We start from the raw sequence: 27,906 nt of genomic DNA on the forward strand, positions 1-27,906 counted from the left end.
TATAATTGGATATCACCAAGTTATCATGTATTGTATATTGTTGATGGTGTTGTTATGAGATATATTTATGAATCAAAATTTTAGTTTATTATTAATATATTTGGTTGTGCAGCACATTTTGGGTATTGTGAGTTATGCAACCATTATTTCTTGATCATCATGTTAACCGCTTTAGCTCCACCCATAGCAGAAATACTGCTACAGGGCGGCAGCGGTACACAAAATCAAGTATATATACGTGATTTTGCATTTCCGGGTAGGGGGCGCATGCGCCTTATACGCGCCGCCATTCACGGCCGCGGCTGTCAATCACCAGGTCCCAGCTGGTGATTACTCGCCGCCGCCTGGTGATTGCCGAGGATCTCCAATGGGGGGAGAACTGTTAGTAAAAAAAAAAACAGTTCTCCTCCCTGTCAGCTCCTGCACACTGCTTTGCATGGCTGTGCACAACACAGCCATTCAAAGCAGTGTGCTTACAGTGAAGCACAAACACAGCACACAGTAAAATAGCACACAGGTTACCCTTTTATTGCCCCACATCTTAACCCCTTCGTGCGCAGTGCCATTAGTACAGTGTCAGTGCTTTTTATTAGCACTGATCACTGTATTGGTGCCACTGGGGGTGTCAGTGACACCAAGTCAGTTCCCTCCAGTGTCAGAATGCCCACCACAGTCCTGCAGTCCTGCTATAAGTCACTGATCACCACCATTACTAGTAAAAAGAAAATAAATTTAAAAAGCCCAGTATATATACCGCCATTTGTAAACGCTATAACTTTCACGTAAACCAATTAATTTACACGTATTGGGATTTTTTTTTTTTTTTTTTGCAAAAGACATGTAGCAGAATACATTTTTGCATAAATTTATGATGAAATTTGACTTTTTAATTTTTTTTACTGGACATGTTTAATAGCAAAAAGTCACAAATATTGTTTCTTTCTCAAAATTGTTGGTCTTTTTTTTTATAGCACAAAAAAAATTAATAACGCACAGGCAATCAAATACCACCGAAAGAAAGCTCAATTCATGGGGGAAAAAAGGACATAAATTTCATTTGGTTGCAGCATTACATGATTGCGCAATTGTCAGTTAAAATAATGTAATGCCTTAACGCAAATATAGACTGGTCAGGAAAGGGGGTAAATCATCTGGAGGGCAAATGGTTAATGAACACAAGGAACGTGGCGTTCATTTACAAGTTGTTGCGTAATTCTGGCAATATAAGACATAACAGAGCGCCAAGTAAGCAGACAGTAACAGCAGGTAAGACATGAATTCATTCTTCCTTTTTTCATCTTGCAAATTGTATTTTTTTTTTATTAAAATATCTTTCTTTCTCTCCCTGCGCCAGGATCTTTACATTAAGCTGTTGAGTTCTGGGTATACCAGATTTTAGTTCAGGAACATTTTAACTTGATATTGGTATTCTTAGTGTTATTTCAGCAATTTGGCATGATAAGGTTTTCAAAGAGTTTTTTGTGGAAGAATTGTTATGTTTATGGGATATCTTCAGGATAAATTAATTCTTACATTTGGGGGTACCCTAAGGAAAAGGAATATATTTTGTAAGCTTAGGTTATGTTTAAAGGGTATCTTGAGGTTAAGAATTATGTTTCAAGGGATTAGGTTAACAGGGTATTATGCCTAAAACAAAAATGTTATATTTTGCAGCTTATAATTCTTCACTGCAGTGATAATACTAGTTTTCTTTTTTTATGTCTTTCTTTCATTTACGTTCACCTAGTTATCTGGCCAGTAAGTCTGTTATTGTCAACAGAGCAAGTTGTTCAGCAAAAATGGCAGAGTTTTGAGACAAATTATTTAATGCTGACAGGGCAATATTCAACAATGGTCAGCATTCATTCATTTATATAAAATCTTTATCCCAAAAGAAAGAAATACCGTTGCTGTAACTGCTGAAAAAGTGTTAGCTGGAGTTTGGCTGTAATTTGTTAGTCAAGTCCATCTAAACCCGCTAGTGTGTCTAACTGTACATTACACTTTCCCCATGCAGATTAACAATGCTACTGTCCAAAAGTTGCTCTGTTGTTCCTCCAAAGTGCAGACACCCTAAGATAGAAAGTGTGTTATTGACTAGATCATCAGGTAAAAAGAAAGGAAAACAAGCCTAAAAAAAAGAAAACAAATGCAGCAACTACATTTAAGGATTGGTAAGCTGCAGTGTATTAAAATTTTTTATAGGTTTAATACAGCTTTAAAGTTATAGTTAAAGTGTTACTAAATCCACAACAGTAAAATTAGTCTGTATATGCAGTAAAGCATGCTTGATATACTCACTTTGGAACCAAAGGAGTTAATCCTCTGCATTGTGTAAAAAGGCTGTTTGATCCTGACTTCTCTGATCCTCCCCTTCTTCCAGTGTCCCCCTCTTATCTCCTGATAAGACATATTGTATGGAGACACTCTGCACATGCTCAGTTTGTTGTGTATTGCTAGAGAGGTTTTTTTTTCTTGGGAGAGTGCATGTGTGAGGGACCGCCTAGCGGCACCACTAACACTCCACTGGTCAGGCGTGCCCAGAGCGCGGAGTCTAAGTCCCAGGGTACTTGTTCACCAGAGCCCCTGATGGTGGGGATGGACTTGGAGTACCCCGAGACCAGGTCGCAACTACTGAGCACACCTGTCAGTGGTAGGGGTGTTTGCCAGGGGCTCCAACCAGGGAGAGCCTGATATGAGGAGGTCGGGTGACCCCGATGGGATGGATGGATGGCTGAGCAAGTGCGAAGTCAGACGGGCCGAGTCGGTAACGTAGAGGACGGTATGGTACAAGGGAGCAGGCAGAGAATCGTCGGGTCACACGCCAGGTCAGCAACAGCAGGTCAGATCTAATGAGGGGCATTCAGAAGAGAGGTCAGGCAAAGCAAGGGTCTGGGCAGGAGAAATCAGCAGGTCAAGAACAATCCGGGTAAAATAACTTACTAGGTACAGGTTCAGATTCACAGGATGCAGGTAAGACCAGAAGGCACTGAATGACAGCTCAGGGCCATTTAAATATCCCGCCCTGCGCTGCCATTGGTGCCCAGCGGGCGGCCGCAGCTTCTACTGCGCATGCGCGAACTCAAACGCCGCGGCCGGCCCGGACCTAGTGCCCGTGTCCCTGCACAGGGCGGTGCACTGCGCCTGCGCCGGGACCATCGCGGCGGGGATCGACGAGATCCCTGACATTGCCCCCCCCTACGGGCAACCTCCGGATGCCCACCCGATCTCTCCACCATGGGTGGTCACAAAGAAACCTCCGGACAAGTCTGGGTGCATGGACATTATGGGCTGGTTCCCAAGAATTGTCCTCAGGGCCATAGCCCTTCCATTTGATAAGAAATTGGGTCTGGCCCCCCCTTCTTCGGCACTTCAGGATTGTTTCCGCCTCAAATTCTTCTTCCTCTTCGGCCGTTATGGCCTCCGGGGGTCTGGATTCTCGTTCGGGAAGGCATCTGGGACTACCAGCTTCAGCAGGGACACATGGAAGACTGGGTGGATCTTGAGTGTCTCAGGGAGAACAAGTTCATAGGCCACTTCATTGACCATCCGCTTAATGCAAAAGGGGCCTATAAATTTAGGTCCCAACTTCTTCAAAGGGCAGAGCATCTTCAAGTTAGATGTAGCCAGCCAAACCTTCTCTCAGGGCCGCAACACCAGATCTCCTCTTCGTTTCCTGTTAAATGCCTTTTTGTAGTCTTCTTGGGCCCGACTGATGGCTTCCTGTAGTTTCTTATTGTTTGAAGAGAAAAATGTTAGTGCATCCTGTGTTGCTGGAACTGGGTATTCCGGGACCAAATCCGGGAGGAAGACAGGGTGAAACCCGTAGTTGGAGAAGAACGGAGACTGCCCTGTTGCTGAATGGCAAGCGTTGTTGTACGTGAATTCCGCCAAAGGGAGAAGTGGCACCCAGTCGTCCTGAGTAAATGATGTGTAACATCGCAAGTATTGCTCCAGGGTCTGATTGGTTCTTTCGGTCTGTCGATTAGTCTGAGGGTGAAATGCCGAGGAAAGGGACAGTTTGATATCCAGGGCTTTGCACGATGCCCTCCAGAATCTCGAGGTACGAAATGGGCCATTTTGGATAAACGGTCCACGACCACGAGAATTGCTGTGTGGTCAAGTGAAGGTGGAAGTTCGACTATAAAGTCCATTGAGATCTTCTGCCAAGGCCGTTCAGGAATGGGTAACGGACGCAGCAGACCCCAAGCCTTATTCCTTGAAGGCTTGTTCCTGACACAGGAGCCCACATAGTTCTTACAATCCTTGGCCATGTCTGGCCACCAGAAGGAACGTCGGAGAAGCTCCAGGGTCTTGACCGGGCCAAAATGTCCTGCCATCGGGTGGTCGTCCCAAGACTGGGGTTCGGGCTTCCTCCGGCACCACAATCCGGTCCTCTCTCCATAGGAGTTCCCCCTTGTTCTGGAGGGGCGCCCCATCTGGGGTTGACATGGCTGTGGATGCTCCCATTATCCTGGAGCGAAGGTTCGTCTGGAGGGCCAAGAAGTTTCCTGCGGGCAGAATAGTGTCAGGTACTGGGATCTCCTTGGCGTCCTCGTACATGCGTGACAATGCGTCTGGTTTCGTGTTTTTTGATCCCGACCTGTACGTGATATGGAAATGGAATCTTGAGAAAAACAATGCCCATCTCGCTTGTCGTGGGCGTAAACGTTTGGCGGTCCTCAGGTATTCCAGGTTCTTGTGGTCTGTGAATATCAAGTTGGGGTGTGAGGCACCTTCCAGCAGGTACCTCCATTCCTCTAATGCTGTCTTGATAGCCAGTAGTTCTCGATCGCCAATGTCGTACTTTTTCTCTGCAGGGGTAAGTTTCCGTGAGAAAAATGCTACCGGGTGGAGTAATTCCTTGGCGCCCTTTCGTTGGGATAGAATGGAACCAACCGCGTTCTCTGACGCATCTACCTCTAAGATGTAGGGTAGGGAGGCGTCAGGGTGACCCAGAATGGGTGCCGAGGTGAATAACCTCTTTAACGCTTCAAAAGCTTCCTGTGCCTCTGGCGTCCATCTGAATCGGGTCCCAAGCTTGGTTAACTGAGTGATGGGGGAGACCAGACCCGAGAAGTTCTTGATGAACTTCCGGTAGAAGTTTGCGAACCCGATAAACCGTTGGACGCCTTTCCTATCCGTGGGTTCAGGCCAATCCAGGATCGCAGAGACTTTCTGAGGGTCCATTGCGACCCCCGCGGTGGAGATAATCAGGCCCAGAAATGTAATGCTAGACTGTTCAAAGTAACATTTCTCTGCCTTAGTGTACAACCCATGCTGCCGCAACCATCCCAACACCCTTGCTACATGTACCCTGTGCTCCCCAAGGGAAGAGGAGAAAATCAAAATGTCGTCTAAGTAGACGATAACAAAGATATCCAGGAAGTCCCTAAAGATGTCATTTACGAAGTGCTGGAAGGTGGCCGGTGCATTGCACAACCCGAAAGGCATGACCAGGTATTCGAAATAGCCAAAACGGGTGCGGAAGGCCGTTTTCCACTCATCCCCCTCCCTTATGCGAACCAAGTTGTAGGCTCCCCTTAAATCCAGCTTAGTAAACACTACTGCAGCCTTTAAACTCTGGAATAATTCCGGTACCAACAGTAGTGGGTAACGATTTTTGATTGTGACCCTGTTCAGTTCCCGGTAGTCAATACACGGTCTCAAGGTCTTGTCCTTTTTTTCCACAAAAAAGATCCCTGCCCCTGCTGGAGAAGTGGAGGGGCGGATGAATCCCTTCCGGAGACTGTCCTCAATATATTCCTTCAGGGCCCCTAATTCGAGCTCAGAAAGGGGGAAAATTCGACCAAAGGGAATCTCTGAACCAGGTAACAGGTCAACGGGACAGTCATACGGGCGGTGGGGGGGTAGAGTATCTGCTCCCCGTTTACTGAACACATCAAGAAACTCATGATAGGCTGCAGGAATCACTTGTTTTAAGCTGGCATCCCCTTCAGAGCACAGGAGGACCTGGGGGACCTCCGGGCCCGAAGTTCGGCACAGTTCCCGACAGTATGGGGAAGGGAACGAGATAACCCCAGTTTCCCAGTCAATCTGGGCGTTATGGGTCCGTAACCATGGGAGCCCCAGAATGACTGGGAAAAGGGGTGATGCAATAGCATCCAGGCGGAGGAGCTCCCGGTGCTGGCCGGTGATGGAAGTAACAATGGAAGGGGTCTCCTGGTTAACCACCCCTGATTTTATCCAGGAACCATCGGCCAAAAAGATGTGGAACATCTTCTCCTTTGGATGGAGGGGGATACCCTGCTGGTGAGCAAAATTGATATCCACAAAACAGCTGCATGCCCCCGAATCAACTATGGCCGTCACCTCCACGGTCCTTTCTGAAAGCTGAAAGGAGAGGGGCACAACTAAGTATTGGGACAGATTCATATTGCCAATAGATAAGGAAGACGAGGTGAACTTACTCAGTTTCTGCGGGCAGGATCGTACCATGTGACCAGCTTCACCGCAGTAGAGGCACAGGTTCTGGGAGCGTCTGCGCTGGCGTTCCTCTGGCGATAGCTTAGGACGTGCCAGGCCTAGCTGCATGGGTTCGGGAGCATCTTCAGACGGCAGGTTCTGGATGTTTGGCCTAGTAGTTTGACTGGATCCTTGGAATGACCCCCAGGTATTTCCGCGACCCTGACCAGACCTCTCCAACCTGCGTTCCTGTAGTCTACGGTCAATTTTAATGGTTAGTGCAATCAAGTCCTCTAATGTCTCGGGCACCTCCACCCGGGCGAGCTCGTCTTTCAGAGCCTCTGATAGGCCCATACGGAACTGGTGCAAAAGTGCAAACTCGTTCCAGCGAGTGTCCCCCATCAGACGCCTAAAGTCAGAGGCGTATTCCTCTGCCGCTCGCCGACCCTGTCGGAGTGCGTATAATGTGGCCTCGGCCGAGGCTGCCCGTTGTGGATCATCGTATAAGATGGCCATAGCGTTAAAAAAATTGTCAACCGAAACAAGATGTGGATCATTGTTTCCCCTTAGTCGGTGGGCCCAGTCTTGGGATTCACCCTGCAACAGGGAGATAACAAACCCCACCTTCACTGATTCTGTCAGAAAGGTCCGTGGTTGCAGTTCAAAATAGAGCAGGCAGGAGTCACGGAATGACCGGAAGCGTGTGCGGTCCCCGTGGAAGTGCTCTGGTAAGGGTACTCGGGGTTCCGCCACAGGGAGTGATGCGGAAGGCCCGGGAGCTGGCTCATGGGCTGCTACGACCGGGGGTGCAGGAGCCGGGGCTTGTGAAACAGGAACAGATATGGTGCAGGCCTGGAACCGGTTCTCAATCTGCAAACATCTGTCCTGTAACACGTTCACAGCTTGCGTCAGGGTAGCCAGGTGTCTGCAAACTTCCTCCATCGGGGAGGGTCCTCCTCGAGGCTCAGTCATGGCCTTCTGGTACTGTGAGGGACCGCCTAGCGGCACCACTAGCGCTCCACTGGTCAGGCGTGCCCAGAGCGCGGAGTCCAAGTCCCAGGGTACTTGTTCACCAGAGCCCCTGATGGTGGGGATGGACTTGGAGTACCCCAAGACCAGGTTGCAACTACTGAGCACACCTGTCAGTGGTAGGGGTGTTCGCCAGGGGCTCCAACCAGGGAGAGCCTGATATGAGGAGGTCGGGTGACCCCGATGGGATGGATGGATGGCTGAGCAAGTGCGAAGTCAGACGGGCCGAGTTGGTAACGTAGAGGACGGTATGGTACAAGGGAGCAGGCAGAGAATTGTTGGGTCACACGCCAGGTCAGCAACAGCAGGTCAGATCTAATGAGGGGCATTCAGAAGAGAGGTCAGGCAAAGCAAGGGTCTGGGCAGGAGAAATCAGCAGGTCAAGAACAATCCGGGTCAAATAACTTACTAGGTACAGGTTCAGATTCACAGGATGCAGGTAAGACCAGAAGGCACTGAATGACAGCTCAGGGCCATTTAAATATCCCGCCCTGCGCTGCCATTGGTGCCCAGCGGGCGGCCGCGGCTTCTACTGCGCATGCGCGAACTCGAACGCCGCGGCCGGCCTGGACCTAGTGCCCGTGTCCCTGCACAGGGCGGTGCACTGCGCCTGCGCCGGGACCATCGCGGCGGGGATCGAGGAGATCCCTGACAGCATGTAATCAGCACATGGTCAATCAGCGCTGTCTAGACCAGCTTTTCTCAACCAGGGTGCCCAGGCACCCTGGGTTGCCTTCAGGCTTTTTCAGGGGTGCCTTGGCAAAATGCTTAAAAACTGCCCAAAAATTGTATACAAGCCAGCAGGTGGATCAAGCCTGCCTTTTAGTTACACAAAGCCATAGGTTTTTATTGAGCACTTTTTACAACCTGCCAGCTGCCAGCATCCTAACAACCAATTACATCATTAGCTGATAAGGAGGATGTTGAGCGTCTGCACAGAATCCTTGTTTGCCCCTCTCCATCAGTACTGGGGTCACATTAGCAGAGCGAGGGAGAGAAACTGAAGGAGAAGAGGCACATCGAAATACTAGTCAGTACCAGTGTGCAAAAGTTTATTTGCTTTGGAAGAATAATTTCCCTCTAACGTTGGGAGTCATACACGTGTGAATGTTGCTGAGTTATGTAAAACTATTAGAATAATTTTTTACATTTTAGATTGGGGTGCCTTGAGATTGTGCAGAATGTTAAATGGTGCCTTGAGATTGTCCATAATTTTACAGGGTGCCTTGACTGAAAAAAGATTGAGAAACACTTGTCTAGACAGAGATCAGGGGTTCTGCGACCTCCTAGAGCAGAAAGAAAACTATTTTTTGGATCTGCTTACTTACTTTTTGGTGCTTATATTTCCTACCCCCAAAAGGGATTATGCCCAAAACAACTTCACCTATTTCATCATGGTGAAAAAAAATGTGCCGCCCTTCAACTTCAGATTTTATAAGGATGAAGCTTGCAGGTGAGCAGCCCTGCACAGAGACAGCATACAGTTTATTTTCTTTAGAAAGCTACCACATCCTGAGTAGAAAAGCCTGTCCCGTGCCTGCATCCTGTGGAGAAGGACCCTTGTCCTCTGGAAGTAGCAGATTCCAGTTCATGCTCTTTACTGATTGGAGAGTTCTAGCTCTGACTTTGCAGGATGCATTTTGGAACACTGCAAATAAACCACCGCTTCCAGAGGACTAGGGGCCTTCTCTACAGAATGCAGGCAAGGGACAGGCTTTTCTAATTGGGCTGTGGCAGCTTTCTAAAAAAATGAACCGGAACACTTTGCACGTCCTTTGCTTTGATGCACTTGGAAATCAATTAGTTGATTTAAACTATATGTTTAATTGGGCTTTAAGGAAGATTAAACATTCCTGATCCCAAGCATTTCATGTAGCACATCTCAGAAATGTCTCAATGGGGGGAGATTTACTAAAACGGGTGCACTCAGAATCTGGCGCAGCTGTGCATGGTGGCCAATCAGCTTTTCATTTCAGCTTGTTCAATTAATGCAGGCCATACATGGTTCAAATTCCAAATGATTTTTCTTCTAAGAATCGGAAACGTCATTTACTCGGTAATCCGATGGTGCCATTGTTGATTTCAAAAATCGGCCGACCAAGTCATAAAGTTCACCCCATATAACATGCAAAACTTCTGTTCTTCCAGGTCACGGCTCATGCGCATATTCATTTCAGAAAAATTATCATACGATTTGACCATCATTGAGCCCAAAATCGGTCATTTTTCACGAATTTTCCAACATGCCCGATCACCTAAAAGGGGAGGAACCATGAAAATCGTCCTGTGCTATTGACCCACTAACAGAGTGAAAATCGGCCGATTATTCATAGGTCTGATTTTCAGACGAAAAATCTGTCGATTTTCAACCCATGTATGGCCAGCCTTAACTTTGATAATAACACCTGGAAGCTGACTGGTTTCTATGCAGATTTGCACCAGATTTTGCATGCTTCAGTTTTTGTTAACCTCAGTGTGTGTATTTATGTAATATGTGTGCATGCATTTAAAACACTTTGTTTGTTATAGTTCATTGATAGTTGCAGCACCAGAAGAAAGATGTTGCCGCTCATTGTGTTTGTGTTTGGTCTGCTATTTACTGAGGGGCAGTCTACTTGTTGTGGTAAGTAAATGTCAAGGTCCTTTAACCAGAATACAAAAACCAATACTTCTATCCAATTTTAATGTATATAGACATATTGCAGCATTAGGCGGACCAATCAGCTGCGGACAGAAGACATTAAGGGATATGCTGTATGCCCTGAAGTAAGTTGGCACCAAGTACTAGAAGGTGTTACTGAGTAAATCTGACTTTGTTAAAACAATACTGCGATGTACTTTTGTTCAATTAAATAGTTTTCACTAGAGTGTATTATAAGTAAAGTATAACTAAAGGCAAAACTTTTTTTTAGTTTTGGATATCCCAAATTCCAAATTCCAAAAGAGGAATAGAGGGGAAATCTTCCAATGGGGACACTAGTTCTGGTGACCCTAGTGACAATCAGTGATTCCCTTGCTTTGGTGAGATTTCCTCTCACTTCCTGTTTGGTATAATTTAGGAAACCAAGAGAAAACTCCTCAAATCCTACTTTAACGTACCATATAATTTTGATATAGTCTGGAAATATAAAAAGGTAAACTCCCAGTCAAACTTTAAAATGAAGCAATGAGATGAATAGAGGGAGTTCTTTGTGTTTGTTACACCCAGACATTGCTGTAGGTCTAACCACCTAGCACTCTTTTGTCAAAAATTAGTGATTTTTCTAAACCATGCCTGCCTCTGACGCTGATTGGTTTTAAAACTGATTAGTGTTGCAGTTGTAGTGTGTTTCACATTTGCACCAAAGTTGTTTATAGAAGTTTGCCCTTTCCATTTCCAGTCTATGACAATCAGTCGTTATGGGCTAAATGAGGCACTTTATAGGCAGATTTCATTTTTGCACAAAAGCAACCTGTTTTGGGTGTAAAAATACCCTAGGTATGCCACATTCTTTAATTTACTGTTCACGCTAATACTGTATGTCATGAACAGTATTACAATAATATTTCGTAGGGATTCCCTGAGACCCAAACATTATTTCAAGGGTTCCTCCAGGGTAAATATTTTGAAAATGGCTGCTTTAGAGAAAATAGATTTCAGTTAAAGTAGCTTTTCTCAACCTTTTTAACATGGAGGAACCCTTTGAATAAGTTTCTGGTTTCTGGGAACCCCTGATAATAACAACTATATCTGGAGTACACAGTACATTGGTGTGATAGTCAAAAGAGAATAATGTACATTACAGCTAGGGTCAGTAGAGGACCCTAAGTAAATTCCCCCCTTACAGACAGCAAAAAAAAAATCATTGGAGTCAGTGGTTACTCATCTGAGAGGCAGAAGATGCGTATTGATCAAGGAACCCCTAGCAACCTCTGGAGGAACCCCAAGGGTCCACTGAACCCTGGTTGAGAAAGGCTGTGTTAAAGTGTAATTAGATAACTGATAAAATACAACATTGTGCCTTAATGTTATGTTTCTTCAGATAATAACCCCAAACAAAGGATCATAAGTCTCTTAGACTGTTGGAAAGAGGACAAAACAGGCTGCTGTTCAAAACCATGTGACGACAACACCAACCATGGCAGGTACAGAAGCTGCAAGGCAATCCACCAGAATGACAAAGATGCCACAGGTGAGACTCAAGAAACATTAACACATATCTAATGCACTTATTTACTGATAAAATACAAAGTATTTCTGCAACGTATTCCAGAACAACCAAAAGCTAATTCCATAGCTTACTAAAACATATACCTTACTGGCTGTTACAGGTTACATTATAGGGTAGTTATACAAAGCTATGGATATTTAAACCCAACTAAATAGGTCTAGCACCTTCCCCAGCCCGTGACAAGACATAGAAGAAGCAACAGCACATTGGTAAGATCATGGCTCTCTCTTCCATTTAAGAAGCTTTAAGGGTTAAACAGACAGCAATGTGCAATGCATTAGAGCCTCTGTGCTTTAGAAAACTGATTCTATCCTTTCCAGTCTGAATGCTGCTGCAAAGGAGTATGCAGGAGGCTGATATCAAAACTGATTTGGGTTCAGTAATTGTATGCAAAAAGACATATAATTAATCCATAACTGAATTAGTGCACAGAATGTAAATAGACAGCAACAGGTGGGCCATACAACCCCCTATTGCAATAAATGGCTGCACTTTCGTAAACTCAATCATGCACATGTGAGCATGTGTCAGTCTGTGCAAGCCAGCTTTTCAGATTTCATGCACGCTGTACGCACTCTTATGGCCGTGTGCATGAAGCCTGAAACTAGGCGGAAACACATACTGTATATACCAAAATAAATGTATTAATGGTATATGTGTGTTTCCACTGAGTGGGAAAATCCTTTGCGTCCTTTGTGGCCCAGTATCTGGAACCCTGTCAACATGGGGATGAATCTTCACCCCCCAGGATTTGCTACAATTTTGTAATTTTGGTCCAGTAAGTGATCCATGATTGGCTATTCATATGGTTTTGGCAAACCAGTGTTTAATGTACTCTGTGATACATATGCTTATGTTCTAGATGTAGCCACCTTGATATTAACCCCCGATAAAGATTTGCATCAAGAATTGAAATGTTTCAGGATTGTCATGCATGTTATCAAGTTCATATGTTTCATAGTGGCTTTATGTCTTTCTTTATGGACCAAGTTTTGATGTACTTATATGTACAGTGTTTTAAATTCATTTTAAATAAACTTTGAGTTTTAGGTTGCTATTAATAATTTTTGGTGCTGTGAAAGTCCATTTCCATTTTGCTCTGTTTTTCCATTTAATGCTTTTTTTTCTAGGGCTTCAGGGTGATTTGGAATGTGCATGTAGAGTTGTGTGGTGCATGGATGTTTGCCTTTAAGGGGAAAAGCCCGCTTTAAGGGCTTTTGTTCTTGTCAGCCATGTTCTGGTTCTGCACCACCCAACTGATATATCATAAGCCTACAGCACCAACAAAATAACCAAGCAGTGTTTGCCCATGTTTTAGCCAAGCAAAGAAGGCAGTTAAAGCCTGGTTATAAATTATTATTATTATTATTATTATTATACAGGATGTATATTGTGCCATCAGTTTGCACAGCGCTTTACAATACAATGGGATACAGTACAGTTACAAGACAATTCAATACTAGAGGGTTAAGAGGGCCCTGCTTGTGAGAGCTTACATTCTAATGGGGTGAGACAAGTGATACAAACTGTAATAACTGTGAGATGGATGTGCTGATGGAAAATTTAAAGTTCAGTATTTAGGTGGAGCCAGGATAGGTTTCCCTGAAAAGATGAGTTTTCAGGAATAGCCAAATGTGGTCAGAGAAGGAGATAGCTGGAAATATTGGGGTAGGGAGTTCCACAGGATGGAAGAGTCTTTGGAGGTGAGCATAAGAGGAGGAGACAAGGGAGCTAGAGAACAGGAGGTATTGATAGGAGAAGAGAGTACAGTGTGAGTAATATAGTGAGACAAATAATGAAATATAGTGAAATTAACCATGATTGTTTCCTTGATTACAGATGGGATTTATACTTTGACTACTGAATGTGGCATTTCCTACCAGACCTTCTGTGACATGACTACTGATGGTGGAGGCTGGACCTTAGTAGCCAGTGTCCATGAGAACAATGTTAATGGAAGGTGCACAGTTGGTGATCGCTGGTCCAGCCAACAAGGCAACAATGAGAACTACCCAGAGGGAGATGGGAACTGGGCAAACTACAATACATTTGGTTTAGCGGATGGAGCAACCAGTGATGACTACAAGGTAACAAATTCTAACTATTACTGAAACTGGTGAATGTTTACTGCTTTTTTGGTTCAATTTCAGGGGGATTTATACCCTGCATTCATCTGTATTCCTCTGTTCAGATTTTATAGAAATTCAGAATTGCAGTCCCTCTTATATATTGTTTTTATATTTCAGCATTTAGCCACCATATCTGTTTTGACCACTGCCAAATCACAGTTTTGACAGCAGACTGGAACATGCACAGGACCAGGGGCGGACTGACAACTCATGGGGCCCCCGGGCAATAGGGCATCATGGGGCCCCTGTGTCCTTGCCCAAACTCAAAAAAGCCTATGAAAAATGTACCAGGGGCATCTCATGGGGCCCCCTACTGACCCCGGGCCCTCGGGCAGTACCCGAGTTTCCAAATGGTCAGTCCGCCTGTGCACAGGACCATCAAGTTATCCATAATAACTGTAGAATATCATTATGACCAAATCAAGAAAGTGATGTACAGATCAACCAAACATACAGTATATGTAGCAGAAACGAATGGAAAAAATATGCCCTTTTATTTTCTTTATGCTTGCAGAATCCTGGCTATTATGACCTTAATGCTGATAATGTGTGTTTATGGCATGTGCCAAACAAGACTCCACTGTCCCTGTGGAAAGACACCGCTCTTCTTAGATATTACACAAAAAGTAACATCCTTTCGGAACACGGAGGAAATCTCTTTAATCTATACAAGGTAAATAAACAGCAGAGAACTACACATTTGATTATATATAAGGATTTGGGATTTAATTACTGTAGTACTTTGGTCCTGCTCAGGTTCTATGTGGGTAGTTGCCCAACTGCACACTGACCGCAGGGTGTCACTCATTCAGCACCATTGCCACTTATAGAGTGTTTTTTATTTTTTCAATGAATATATGTACTGTAATTCTCAGATTGGACAAGATGGAAATTGTGATGTCACCGCCCCTCCTCTCTACCTCATCTAATCAGAGAACACCTTGTATTCATTAAATAGAGGTCAGTGGAGAAGACTATGGGCTAATATTATAGGGTAGGAGATAGACAAAATTAAACCTAATGGGGTAATGTTGGGTATAACTTTGTATTCATTGAAAAAAAAAAAGGTGTTCTACGAACGGCGGCAGTGCTGAGTAAGTGATACCCTGCAAGAATGCAGCTACCACTGTAGTAGCAGCGATTACTATACTGATTTCCAGCTTCCCCAAACAGGCATGAGATATGCATACTTACATTGTGCAAAGTTCCAATGAGTGTATGCAATAAAAATAATTCCTGGAGTTCGGCTTTAAAGAAACCTTCATGACCAGTTGTGGGACAACCCGAGAGATCTCCATACATTAAAGCAAAACTCAACTGCATTTTAGCATCACAAACTGAAAATGCTATTTAATTTATTTTTAATACTCAAAGCAAACTCACACATCCTTCCATGTTTCATTTTGTTCAAAAATCACTTTGAAAAACACCCCCCTAGCATTTCCAGCAGTGGTCATCTTGAGTGAGGGCAGATGAGTCATGTAGCGTTCACTTCCTGGAATTCATCACCCCTTAGCCAAGGCAGGCAGGAGGGTAAGCTTAGCTGAGAAAGCCCCTCTTCCAGATAAAAAAAAATGTCCATGAAGACTTTTGGGATGTGTGACCTCATTTTGGCTTTGGGAACCAGGAAGAAACTGAAGAAATGTAGAGAAAAAAAAAATAAAATTAATAAGTAAATATTCCTTCCTATCGATTTAGTAATGCTACTAGCATAAAGATTAAAAATAGTCAATATTAACTGTGAGAGTTTAGTTCTGCTGTAAAGCCTAACTCCAGTTAAACCTTTTTTTTCAGTTTTGGATAGGGTAGAAAATGGTTAGAACTTCTGTGAGGATTTGACTGCCGTCTTTGTCTTCATTCCTAATTTATTGTTTTGTCCATCATCCTTCATGTGGACAGGAAATGACGATAATTCTCCCTCATGGAGATTAAGGTAGAAAATAGATACTGACACAGTCTCTCAGGCATATGAAGGAAGTTGGTGAGTGAGTCAACCTGCAAGTATGACATTTCAGTTTTGATTGAATCAACCTTTAAATGTTCACAGAAAAGTGGTTAGAATAGCATTTTTTCCTGTTGCAATCATTTTTCTTGTTTAGAAAAGGGTAAAAAAACAACAGTGAAGCCCACACAGGGGCTAGAATATCTGATAGGAGTTTTTCCTGGTGATCTTATATATTCACTTAGTGTAAAACGATTTGTGTTTCTTCTAGAAATATCCTATAAAGTTTGGTGCTGGGACATGCCCAACCGATAATGGACCTTCTACACCAGTTGTTTATGATAAGGGGAGTGCACAAGATACGATTAGAATGAACGCACCCACTGCAATATGTAAGTTTTTTCCTGTATGGTTTTACACTGCATATTAAAGCTATCTATATCTGGTTAATAATATGTAAAGTTATATTCTTGTTTATAAGATTCCTAATAGGTCAGTAGGTGTTTGTGATTGGTTAGTAATCAATAGTTGTTCAGTCTTATTTATTAAAAACACTAATGCAATTCAAATTTTCAAATTCCATTTAGAACAGAAAACAATCTGATTTGTCACTATTTAGTGACACTTATAGCTTTTCATTCATGCTCACTTTGGATAGGAGAGACCTAGCTTTGATTCAGGAGGGGGTGGGTCCAACATCTGAAGAGAGACCGATGCTTTCATGAGAATAGCAGTAGTCCTTCCCTATACTATACTGGCAAGGGACAGGCTACAGACAAAAATGTTTGCCTCGTCCAAATATAGATGGGAATCTATCTCCACATCCCTGGCCCAAGCACCTGGCTGTACTTGCTTGGGGAAAAATTGATCGACCAGAATGGGTCAATCGCTTATGTAGAACTTCCCCCTCTGTAACAACAAACATGATTTTAGAAAATCTTCAGAAAAATCTTTAATTACAAATATTATTCAGCTACCCAGCACAGATGGCCACTTTCTAATGTTTTGTTATGAACCTTTTTTTTTTCAGGGAACTCTGCCACCACCACTAAGACTTCCAATGCTCTGGCCATTTAAAGCAGTTCACTTTTTTAAAAATTCAAAGTCAGCAGCTACAAATACTGCAGTTTCTGACTTTTATTAATACGACACAGTCCAGGGATCCAGCACTGTACTCATCCTAGCCACTTCTTTGCCGGTCTTCAGGTTCCCAGGGCAGCCATGTTGAGTGTGCCTTCACAGCCTGCTCTTCAGTGCACATGTGCGAGCCACATTGTGTGATTGGTCCAGCATCAACCTTGGACCTGTGATGTGCCTTGGAAGGTTGCAGGCAAGGAGGGAGGGGGGGCAAACTTCCGGTGGAAGGGGTCAAATTTCCTGAAGTGGGGAGCGGGTACCTGTCAAATTAGGTACCCGCTTCCCAAAAGAAAAATTATGCTCCAAAAGTAGAAGAGGAGGGGGAAAAGGAGGAAGAGTGGAACTTCCATTTTTCAGTGAAGTTCTGCTTTAACTGTGTCCTGGCGCTGAACTGACATATGCATTCATTTGTCACTCAAAAAAACCTGAAACCTGCACAAATTCCTCTCCTCAAGGTGGCTGCATTGGAGCAAAGGAAATTTTAACACCTTGCCTAAAGCAAAGAGGCCTTGCTGAGACCCCACACTTCAAAAATACATCAAATTCAAATGACTGCCATGAGCAACAGCTATAGAACCAGTATTTTATGTATTGGATCCAATATGCATGGACTTGTCAATGAGGTTTTATACTGTATCTCATATATATATTAATGATTTATATGAATAGTGAATCTAAAACCTTTTTCTGCAGATGAAATCGCTGGTGGTTTTATGCAGTTCCGAGTATTTAACAATGAAAAGGCAGCAATGGCTTTATGTCCAGGAATGAAGATCATCCGTGGCTGCAATTCAGAACATGTAAGTTGTAAGCAGTGACTGAGAAATACAGAATTAGTTACCTTGCGCATGCATACAGTATCAGAATTTTGTGAGAGATGATGTTTATCTATTTTGTAGCTATGGTACTATTCACTACCCCAGGTGGATGATCTCATTTTCTTAACCTTGGCATTTAAAAATAATCAAAATTCATTGAAAATTTATTTTAAGGGGGGGGGGGGACTTGCTTTGTTATCTATGTTTTGTGTTATATTGTACATCTATTATTTTGTACATCTCAAAATTCTCCCACACATATATGTCATTTGTCTACAGAATGTATTCAAATCAAATACCTTTATTAGCACTCAAAGAGAAATATTAACAGCACATTACATACAATATGTATAATATTATAAATATAAAATATGTCATTAGCTAAAGGTACAAATACCACAAACAGTGCATTTACATATATGTGTGTTCATTAATCAACTGCAAATGAAGGTACACAAGATTGCAAAAAAAAATCAACTTTTTTCTTTCAAAAGCCTTTTACTTCAAATGGGCAACACTGTATAGAGATTGTATTGTTGAGATACTATGGGTCACATGTATAAGCAGCAGTTTAAATAAATACACTGCTCAAAAAAATTAAAGGAACACTTTTTAATCAGAGTATAGCATCAAGTCAATTAAACTCTTGAGATATTGATCTGGTCAGTTAAGTAGCAGAGGGGGTTGTTAACCAGTTTCAGCTGCTTTGGTGTTAATGAAATTAACAACAGGTGCACTAGATGAGCAACAATGAAATGACCCCCAAAACAGGAATGGTTTTACAGGTGGAGGCCACTGACAATTTTTTCCCTACTCATCTTTTCTGACTGTTTTTCACTAGTTTTGAATTTGGCTAGGGTCAGTGTCACTACTGGTAGCATGAGGCAATACCTGGACCCAGTAGACAATGTATAAAAAAGGTGCAGCGCTAATATACAAATAGGCAACAATACGTATTAAATATGTAAACTCATATAAAAGTTCAAAGTGACATAGTGCATATACATATAAGCCACTACGTTGTGTCTGATAGGACGTGAGGAAAGGATTGTTACATCCAAAGGAAAGTTCAGTGAGAGGATGTGGATTGATTCTCAAACAATCTACTGCTTTCCAAGCACCACCGACTGTGTTCACGGTGATAAAATGGGGGTACAAATTACGCACTCACCAGATGCGCAATCTTTGTGCGCTTTTCTGTATAATAACATAAACGACATCCATTCCCTCAAACAGGGTCTGGTCAAGTCTGGTCAGGTCCCCTTCTTTATCCAGCACCTTACGAACGGCCTTCTCCTTAACTGACCACCACTCTCCAAGACAACCTGGCTCCCGCAGGAGCTCAGAAGAAAGCAAAGGAGGCCAATAGTGCAGTACGTCTTATGGGTACATTTATTCCCACATAATAAATACAAGGTATGGAATAGATAAACAACATGGAGATACTGACCCTATATGAAGTTGCCGCCGGGACCCCTCGTGGTGCCGGCAGTGTAAGCGTCAACAGCTGAAGCTGGGTCAGGCAAGATTGCGCATCTGGTGAGTGCGTAATTTGTACCCCCATTTTATCACCGTGCACACAGTCGGTGGTGCTTGGAAAGCAGTAGATTGTTTGAGAATCAATCCACATCCTCTCACTGAACTTTCCTTTGGATGTAACAATCCTTTCCTCACGTCCTATCAGACACAACGTAGTGGCTTATATGTATATGCACTATGTCACTTTGAACTTTTATATGAGTTTACATATTTAATACGTATTGTTGCCTATTTGTATATTAGCGCTGCACCTTTTTTATACATTGTCTATTGGGAGGTCTTATATGGTGCCTTTGGTGTACAGCTGCTGTTGTTTTGTAAGGCGCTCGCTTATTTATATATTTTAAATACCTGGACCCAACAGAGGTTGCAGAGGCAGTCCAACTCCTCCAGAATGGCACATCAATACGTGCCAACATGCCATTGCCAGAAGGTTTGCTGTGTCTCCCAGCACATTTCAAGAGCATGGAGGAGACTGCAGGAGACAGGCAGTTACTCTAGGAGAGCTGGGCAATGCCGTAGAAGATCCTTAACCCATCAGCAGGACCAGTATATGCTCCTTTGTACAAGGAGGAACAGATTGAGCACAGCTAGAGCCCTACAAAATAACCTCCAGCAGGCCACTGGTATGAATGTCTCTGACCAAACAATCAGAAACAGACTTCATAAGGGTGGTCTGAAGGCCTGATGTCCTCTAGTGAGCCCTGTGCTCACTGTCTGGCACCATAGAGCTCGATTGGCATTTGCCATTGAACACCAGAATTGGCAGGTCCACCACTGGTGCCCTGTGCTTTTCACAGATGAGAGCAGGTTCACCCTGAGCACGTGACAGACGTGAAAGGGTCTGGAGAAGCCACCGAGAAGGTTATGCTGCCTGTAACATCATTCAGCATGATGGTGGTGGGTCAGTGATGGTCTGGGGAGGCATATCTATGGAGGGACACACAGACCTCTACAGGCTAGACAATGGCACCCTGACTGCCATTAGGTATTGGGATGAAATCCTTGGACCCATTGTCAGACCCTTTGCTGGAGTAGTGGGTCCTGGGTTCCTCCTGCTACATGACAATGCCAGTCCTCATGACAAGAGTATGAATGCAGTTCCTGGAGGATGAAGGAATTGATACCATTGAATGGCCCCCATGCTCACCTGACCTATATCCAATAGAACACCTCTGGGATATCATATTTCGACTGTCATGTTTTTGACTGTCCAGGAGCTCAGTGATGCCCTGGTCCAGATCTGGGAGGAAATACCCCAGGACACCATCCTTGGTCTCATTAGGAGCATGCCCTAACATTGTCAGGCATGCATACAAGCACATGGGGGCCATACATTGTTTCACTTTGATTTTCAGGGTACCTTTGAATTCAGTCCTCTGTAGGTTGATAATTTTTATTTGCAGTAACCGATGGGGCATTCTTATGTTCCTAACACATTGCCCAGACCATATCAGTATAGATATACAGCATATTTTTTTCCCTATTGAGATGTGATGTGTTTTCAAAGTGTTCCTTTAATTTTTTTGAGCAGTGTGTTTGTAGCACCTTCCTGACCCCTGAAATCATGGTGTTACCTCCAGAGACAGGGGTTGGCCAACATTTCACCTCAGGGTGTAGATTACTTAGGCAATAACGGATGTGAGCAGATGGGTGCCAGTCACACACAGTTTTTACAGATAAGGAACCTTGAAGTTGACTCAGCATTCTGGGATTGTAGTTCCTGACTGTAAACTACTTGTTAAACCAGCTGCCAGCACTCGGTGTAGAAGACACCATACTCCAGTGAGGTCCAAGCTCCACATCCAAGCTTTTTCCAGTCCCTCAAGACATCTGGAAGTTCTCCATAGCTTCTCATTCTCCAGGCTCCACAGGCTAGGCCCCAAATCCAGGTTTCTGTCCAGCCACATGGTCACACTCTCAGACAGCATGCCTAAGAGGTTTGAGTAGCAAAATACATCCCTCCCCCAGGCAGGAGGCCCGAGGCAGAACAGTTTGACTTACCAAGGTCACAACCTGTGTATTTATGCCCTCTCTCAGCATGCACCAGTGGCAAGGAAACTCCCATTGATTGACCAGGGAGAGATAGAGCAGCTCTCATGCTATTGTCAAAGGCAGCAGTGCCACCTACTGGCAACAGAAGGAGAAACCCAAAGTAGCTGAACTGTCAATTCAGCTAATCTGACTACAGCTTTGCACCACAAAATTTAAATAGACACTCCTGCTTAGGGCAGGGTAGCTACACCTATATTTATATAGTATACTTTACTACACTTCATCTTAGCCAAAAGGCCGAAAAGCGATATATAGTACACTTCAATTAACAAAAGTTGAGATACCATATAAAGTTGACCCATCAGTACCCCGTATGAAGAAACTCCTAACATGTTACTATATACAGGAACAGTATATACTGTTCTGCTCCCTCACTGGATCTCTGTAACACTAACATTATGGCTGTCCACAAGGGGGGAGGCAGCAGTACAGAGCTTATCTAGTCTGGATAATGGGGTTAATTTCTTACAGAAGTAGAGACTGTTGACTAAGTAAAATTAGTGTTCACTGATCTGAGTAAAAAGGGGAAACTGAGTTCATTATGAATACCAAATCATGTGCAAGGGAATGAAAAACAACATTTTTACTTGCACGTGATTGGATGGCTGAAGTGAACAACGCTTCATCATATCTAGTAAGTCTCTTGAACATTTCATTTGGAATTTAGAAATTCACTTTGTTAAGTCATGGCTACTCCTTTAGTAAATTAATTTCACTATGTGCATACAACCAAGAACAAAAAGGGGGTGATTTACTAAAACTGTAGAGTCCAAAATCTGGTGTAGCTCTGCACAGAAACCAGTCAGCTTCCAGGTTTTTTTTTTTTGTCAAACCTAATTGAACAAGCTGAAGTTAGAAGCTGATTGGCTACTATGAACAGCTGCACCAGATTTTGCACTCTCCAGTTTTAGTAAATCAACCCCAAAGACTATTGCTAAGGCAGTGAGATTTACATAAATATAATTTCAAGTCCAGCATTTTATTACACCATTTCATTTTTCATCATAGCACAAACATAACTTGCAAATAGAGTTTTAGTACAATCCTATTAGTCAATCAATCAATCAATCAATCAATCAATCAATCAATCAATCAGCCACACATGCTTATAAATGCAACAATCATTCTGTTGAAGATGTAACATTTATGACAAAAATGTAACTAAATTTTGAGAAGCAGCTGGACTCCTCAATCAGAGCAAGATATGACCGTTAAGGTTTGGCTTAAGCTATCTTTAACAAAGGAATCAGTTTCTGGTTGACCAGTAAGTACCCTTCACAACTGTGGCACAGAAGTCCATTAGGATAAGGATTGGAGTTCTACTATAATTATAGAATATATATAGCCATGTTATCTTTGGAAAAGTTTTTGTGCTGCAACACTGTACAATGTTACATTTGCAGTGATATTCAATGTCAGGTCCAGATAGCCATGGACTACTTTGCAGATATTTCACTGCCTCGCCTCTCTTTTTGAGGCTTATGTCACCGAAACCTGAGCTCTCACCAGATTCCATCTCCATGTTGTCTTTAAACGTGCTTGACACAATCTAGATAATCAGCAGCCAATGGGCCTCATAAATACTGTTGCTAACTTTTTTTTTCGTTATTTCTGAGCAGCACAGGTTTCTGGCCTTTAGCTACCATATTTGTCGCTCCATAAGACGCACCTGACCATAAGACGCACCTAGGTTTTAGAGGAGGAAAATAAGAAAAAAAATATTCTGAACCAATGGACTGCAGATACAGTACAGGAAATGACCAGAGACTGCAGATATACTATGGAGATGACCATAGACTGCGGACACACTACAGGAGATGACCAGAGGCTGTGGACACAGTACAGGAGATGACCGGAGACTGCGGACATAGTACAGGAGATGACCGGAGACTGCAGACATAGTACAGGAGATGACCAGAGACTGCGGACATAGTACAGGAGATGACCAGAGGCTGTGGACATAGTACAGGAGATGACCAGAGGCTGTGGACATAGTACAGGAGATGACTAGAAACTGTGGACACTGTACAGGAGATGACCAGAGACTGCAGACATACTACAGATGACCAGAGACTGTGGACACAGTAGAGGAGATGACCAGAGATTGCAGGCACAGTACAGGAGATGACCAGAGACTGCAGACATACTACAGGAGATGACCAGTGACTGCGGACACAGTACAGGAGATGACCAGAGACTGCGGACACAGTAGAGGAGATGACCAGAGATTGCAGCACAGTACAGGAGATGACCAGAGACTGCAGACATACTACAGGAGATGACCAGTGACTGCGGACACAGTACAGGAGATGACCAGAGACTGCGGACATTGTACACAAGATGACTAGAGACTGTGGACACTGTACAGGAGATGACCAGAAACTGCAGACATAGTACAGATGACCAGAGACTGCGGACATACTACAGATGACCAGAGACTGCGGATACAGTACAGGGGATGACCAGAAACTGCGGACCTTTGGGGAAGGGGGGAGCGGGTACCCAAATTTGACAGGTACCGGCTCCCACTTCCTCCCTCTCCATCTTCTGGGACATGTGACAGGTCCATTCACAAATCGCAGCACTTCTCGCACATGTGCAGTGGGCACCCAGCTGTGAAGCTGCAAGCTGTCACAGCCAGGTGCGCACACTAAAGATGCCCACGTTGGGAGAGAAGACTGTGAGGACACCGTTGGACTGAGGAACAGGTAAGGTTCTGCTGCAGAGAAGAGCCGAGTGGCCAGCCCGGTATTCTGACATGGCGGTGGTGAGAATACGGGTCCAGCTGCTCCATATTCAGTCCATAAGTCGCACATTTTCCTCCACTTTTTGGGGGAAAATAGTGCATCTTATGGAACAAAGAATACTGTAGTTCCTACATCATTTCTAATAGGGTTGCACCGATACCATTTTTTCATCGGCAAGTACGAGTACTGATACTTATACTCAGAGTACTGCAAGGAAAATGTATGTGATTTGGACAGGAATCGCATTACATTCCTGTTCAAATCATATGCAATTTTTTGCAGTGCAGTTTGAGCCCATTCATTTGCTATAGGTATCGGAACATTTTTCATGAGTACAAGTACTCGTTCAAATGCTCAGCATTGGCACTGATATGGATACCGGTATTAATATTGGTGCTCTCCACTCCTTCATATGAGTGCACCCTTATCAAACCAGTGCACATATGTGAAAGAGAGAACAAAGCACCACAGTGCACAGACAGTATCAGCTTGTATTCTCCAATACAGTATTAGAACTGGCAGCAAGTGTTATCCTAACAGGAAATAACTAATGCAGGCCATAGACGGGGCGAAAACCGGCCGTTTAAAAAAAAAAAAAAAAAAAAAAATTGGTTGTTCAATCAATCAGCTGATGTTACTGCCAACAGTAAAAAAATCGTCCGATTTCATCCCATCTACGGCCGGCAAATATAATAGCGGAGTAATTACTTCTGTCCCTGCAGAGAGCTCCGCTATTATATTTGACATTTGAAAGTATAGCGGTTGCAACATTGTATCTATTTGTATCCATTTTGGATACAGATGTTTTTATTCGGATACAAATAGATACAATGTTGCAACCGCAATACTTTCAAATGTCAAATATAATAGCGGACTGGAATTCTTTTTCTCCTTCTCCTTTTCTTCTTCTTTTTCTTTTTCTTCTTTTTCTTCTTCTTGCAGGTCACGGCTCATGCGTAGTTTTTTTATTGGTAAAAAGATCGGCCTATTTGGCCATCATTGCCGCGAAAATTGGCTGATCGGCAAAATCGGCCGATTTTTTTCCAACTTTACAGATTAAAAAAATGTGTTAAAATCACGAAAAACGGCCGGCCTATTAACCCACTAACGATCCGAAAATTGGGCGAGTTTTTTTGGACGAAAAATCGGCCGATTTTCGACCCATCTATGGGCTGCATAAGTGTATAGAGATCCAGGGATCCTGAAGTTTCCTTTAGAGATCTGGGCTGATACAGGCTGAATTCAAAGATAAAAGGACAAAATCACAGGATCTCATTAAAACCAAGTAGTTCATTTTTATTTGTACAATAAAAATGCAGGCTTACATTCAAGCAGCTCTGCATCAGCTAGGGATGTAGAGAAGGAGATGTCATCACAAGTAAAGCTGTATGGAGCAGCACCAGCGAGCAATCCCAAAGCTGACTAAGAGGGACCCGCTTAGTATGACAGTTAGTGTTCGCCAACTGTAGCTTCTACCGCCCCCCGTTCCACCTCATGGCTGTGCTTTATGTAGGACAAGAGGGTCAGTAGAGTGTTTTAAAGGTGTTTCTTCTTTGCCAAAACACTTAGCAAACTATGTGTATGGAGATACCCATGCGGGCGAGCTTCTGAGCTGGGCTGTGTGCATCCATAGACACACCCCTGCTCCCTCCTCACAGGAGTTTGACTGACAGCAGCAGGAGGCAATGGTTCTTACTGTCCTCAATGTCTCCTGTGAGACCAGAAAGAGAGGAGAGTGGTGCTGCAGCAGGGACAGCGCTGGGTCAGTGAGAGTGAGCAGGTAAGTGTTTAGGGATGGGGGGAAAATAAGTAATGGAGAGTCTGTTACCTTAAAGCAGAGAATGTATTAAAGTAAAAACCACTTAGACTTTAGAACCACTTTAAGATATTTGTGTAGTACATCAGAGAATGCTCCCCCTCTGCCCATGTATACACTCACACATATAGCCCCACCGGAACTAATTAAAGTCCAAGCAAAAGGTGTTCACAGCAGTTCCAGCATGAGCACACAATTTCATATATAGAATGTATAACAGAATGTATTTTATGTTAAAATGGTATGTGATAGAGCAGCCTTTTTTAATCAGTGTGGCCAGGCAAAATGCCTACAAATTGCCCAAAAATTGTATGCAAGCCAGCAGGTGGATCAAGCTTGCCTTTTAGTTACACAAAGTTATATGTTTTCATTGTCACCATTACAACCTTCTAGTCGCGGGCATCCTAACAGCCAATGATGCCATCAGCTGATATGGAGGATGTCGGCTGCCTGCCCGGCATGCTTGCTTGACCCTCCCCTGCCCCTCTCTGTCAGTAATGGGGTCAAATTAGCTGAGTGATAGAGAGAAACTGAGGGAGAAGAGAAACATTGGAATATGACTATTCAGTGTCAATGTGCAAAAGTGTTTTTGCTTTGCAAGAATAAATCCCCTCTATCATTGTGTGTCCTACATGTGTGGATGCTGCTGCAATAGGTAAAACTTTCAGAATAGTTTTTTATATTTTAGAATAGGGTGCCTTGAGTACCTCAAGATTGTCCATAATTTTAAAGGGTTCCTTGGCTGAAAAAAGGTTGAGAAACACTGTGCTAAAGAACTACAATTCAGCTTTTATTTACACTATTATATTTTACCTTTTTTTTTCTTTTTATTATTCCATAAATAATAATGTATTATTACATCTCTTCTTCTACAGTACTGCATTGGAGGAGGTGGCTTCTTTCCAGAGGGGGACCCCAAGCAATGTGGAGACTTCCCATCGCTGGACTGGAATGGTGTCGACGTACACAAAGAATGGAGCGCTAGCAAAGAATTAATAGAATCTGCTGTACTAATCTTCTACCGCTAAGGTCCTGCACAAATATAACATCGCTAACCAGCTTCTGTTCAACCACAAGAAATAGCATTCTAAAATTCAAAATCCAATTTTTAAAATTGTATGAGTAGGTTTAGATTTCATTTATACATCCCAAAGCTCTGTCTTTTTGAAATTAACCCTTTTTCATGACCACACAATCCCCAATACTCTGTATAAATGCTAACTTGATATAAAGTTTTCTTCTTTAGAACATAACAGTAGGGAAGGGACAAGTCAGACTGCAGAAGTGTTTTAATTAATTGAAGAGTAAATCTTTTAGATAGACATGTACGCATGATCATCTTGATTTAAATAATCCTATCAATAAATTTCAATGCATTAAAAAGATTTTTTTCTGTGTATAGTCTGTAATTATATGTGCATTGGGGCAGCCATATTTGCTCATTATGTATCCAGACTATGCTTCCTGCATAATAGTGCAACACAGCATTCCTCTCCCTCACGCTAGGTGAGGTCTTACCTTAATGCAAGCAACAGACTTTCCATAACCCCTGGTTCACATCTGTGCAATCGCACGGGATGCAATTTGCACGAGCACAAGAGCCCATTAATTTGCCCCGGGGCACACAGGGAAGAAGTGCCTGCACTACGTGGAAAATTGCAGCACGCATGGAAACCGAGGTTCCCAGTACAGTCGCGCACAGGGGCGGACTGACAACTCATGGAGCCCCCGGGCAATAGGGCATCATGGGGCCCCTGTGTCCTTGGCCAAACTCAAAAAAGCCTATGAAAAAGGTACCAGGGGCATCTCATGGGCCCCTTACTGACCCCGGGCCCTCAGGCAGTGCCCGAGTTTCCAAATGGTCAGTCCGACTCTGGTCCTGCATTCCTTTGTGTGAGTGGTGTGGCTGCAGGTATTTGTGTGGGTCCCACAGCAGCACCACCTGTACAGATGGGAACCAGGGGTTAGGCCTTCTAAATGTATACCAATAGTGATTAAGCCTTTTACCAGGGCTCATTGAAGACTGGGTGCTGAGACCAAATGTAGCAGTGTCAGTA

General features: G+C 43.5%; 1 protein-coding gene and 1 long non-coding RNA gene across 2 annotated transcripts in view; one reads left to right on the top strand and one right to left on the bottom strand.

The window, feature by feature from the left end:
• Positions 1–1,221: 1,221 nt before the first annotated feature.
• LOC149451605 (intelectin-1b-like) lies at positions 1,222–27,234 on the top strand. The gene is made up of 8 exons (XM_089690474.1): positions 1,222–1,266; positions 9,985–10,078; positions 11,478–11,627; positions 13,506–13,753; positions 14,310–14,468; positions 16,009–16,129; positions 17,568–17,674; positions 26,725–27,234. The coding sequence occupies exons 2-8, from the start codon at positions 10,015–10,017 to the stop codon at positions 26,875–26,877; spliced, it is 1,002 nt and encodes a 333-aa protein (XP_089546600.1). The 5' UTR covers positions 1,222–1,266; positions 9,985–10,014; the 3' UTR covers positions 26,878–27,234.
• LOC149451606 (uncharacterized) overlaps positions 15,118–27,906 on the bottom strand; it is a 127,360-nt gene continuing 114,571 nt past the window's right edge. The window contains exon 2 of the long non-coding RNA XR_016315017.1: positions 15,118–15,429. This is a non-coding gene — a long non-coding RNA (uncharacterized LOC149451606). The remainder of the gene's footprint in view (positions 15,430–27,906) is intronic.

This window comes from Staurois parvus, unplaced genomic scaffold (assembly GCF_062004578.1).
Source record: "Staurois parvus isolate SC_StPar_1 unplaced genomic scaffold, SC_StPar_1.0 ptg000530l, whole genome shotgun sequence".
Lineage (NCBI taxonomy): Eukaryota > Metazoa > Chordata > Amphibia > Anura > Ranidae > Staurois > Staurois parvus.

Coding starts and splice junctions, on each gene's coding strand:
- LOC149451605 (XM_089690474.1), top strand. CDS start 10,015: ATGTTGCCGCTCATTGTGTTTGTGTTTGGTCTGCTATTTACTGAGGGG. Junction 10,079..11,477: donor GGGGCAGTCTACTTGTTGTG/GTAAGTAAATGT, acceptor ATGTTTCTTCAG/ATAATAACCCCAAACAAAGG. Junction 11,628..13,505: donor GAATGACAAAGATGCCACAG/GTGAGACTCAAG, acceptor CCTTGATTACAG/ATGGGATTTATACTTTGACT.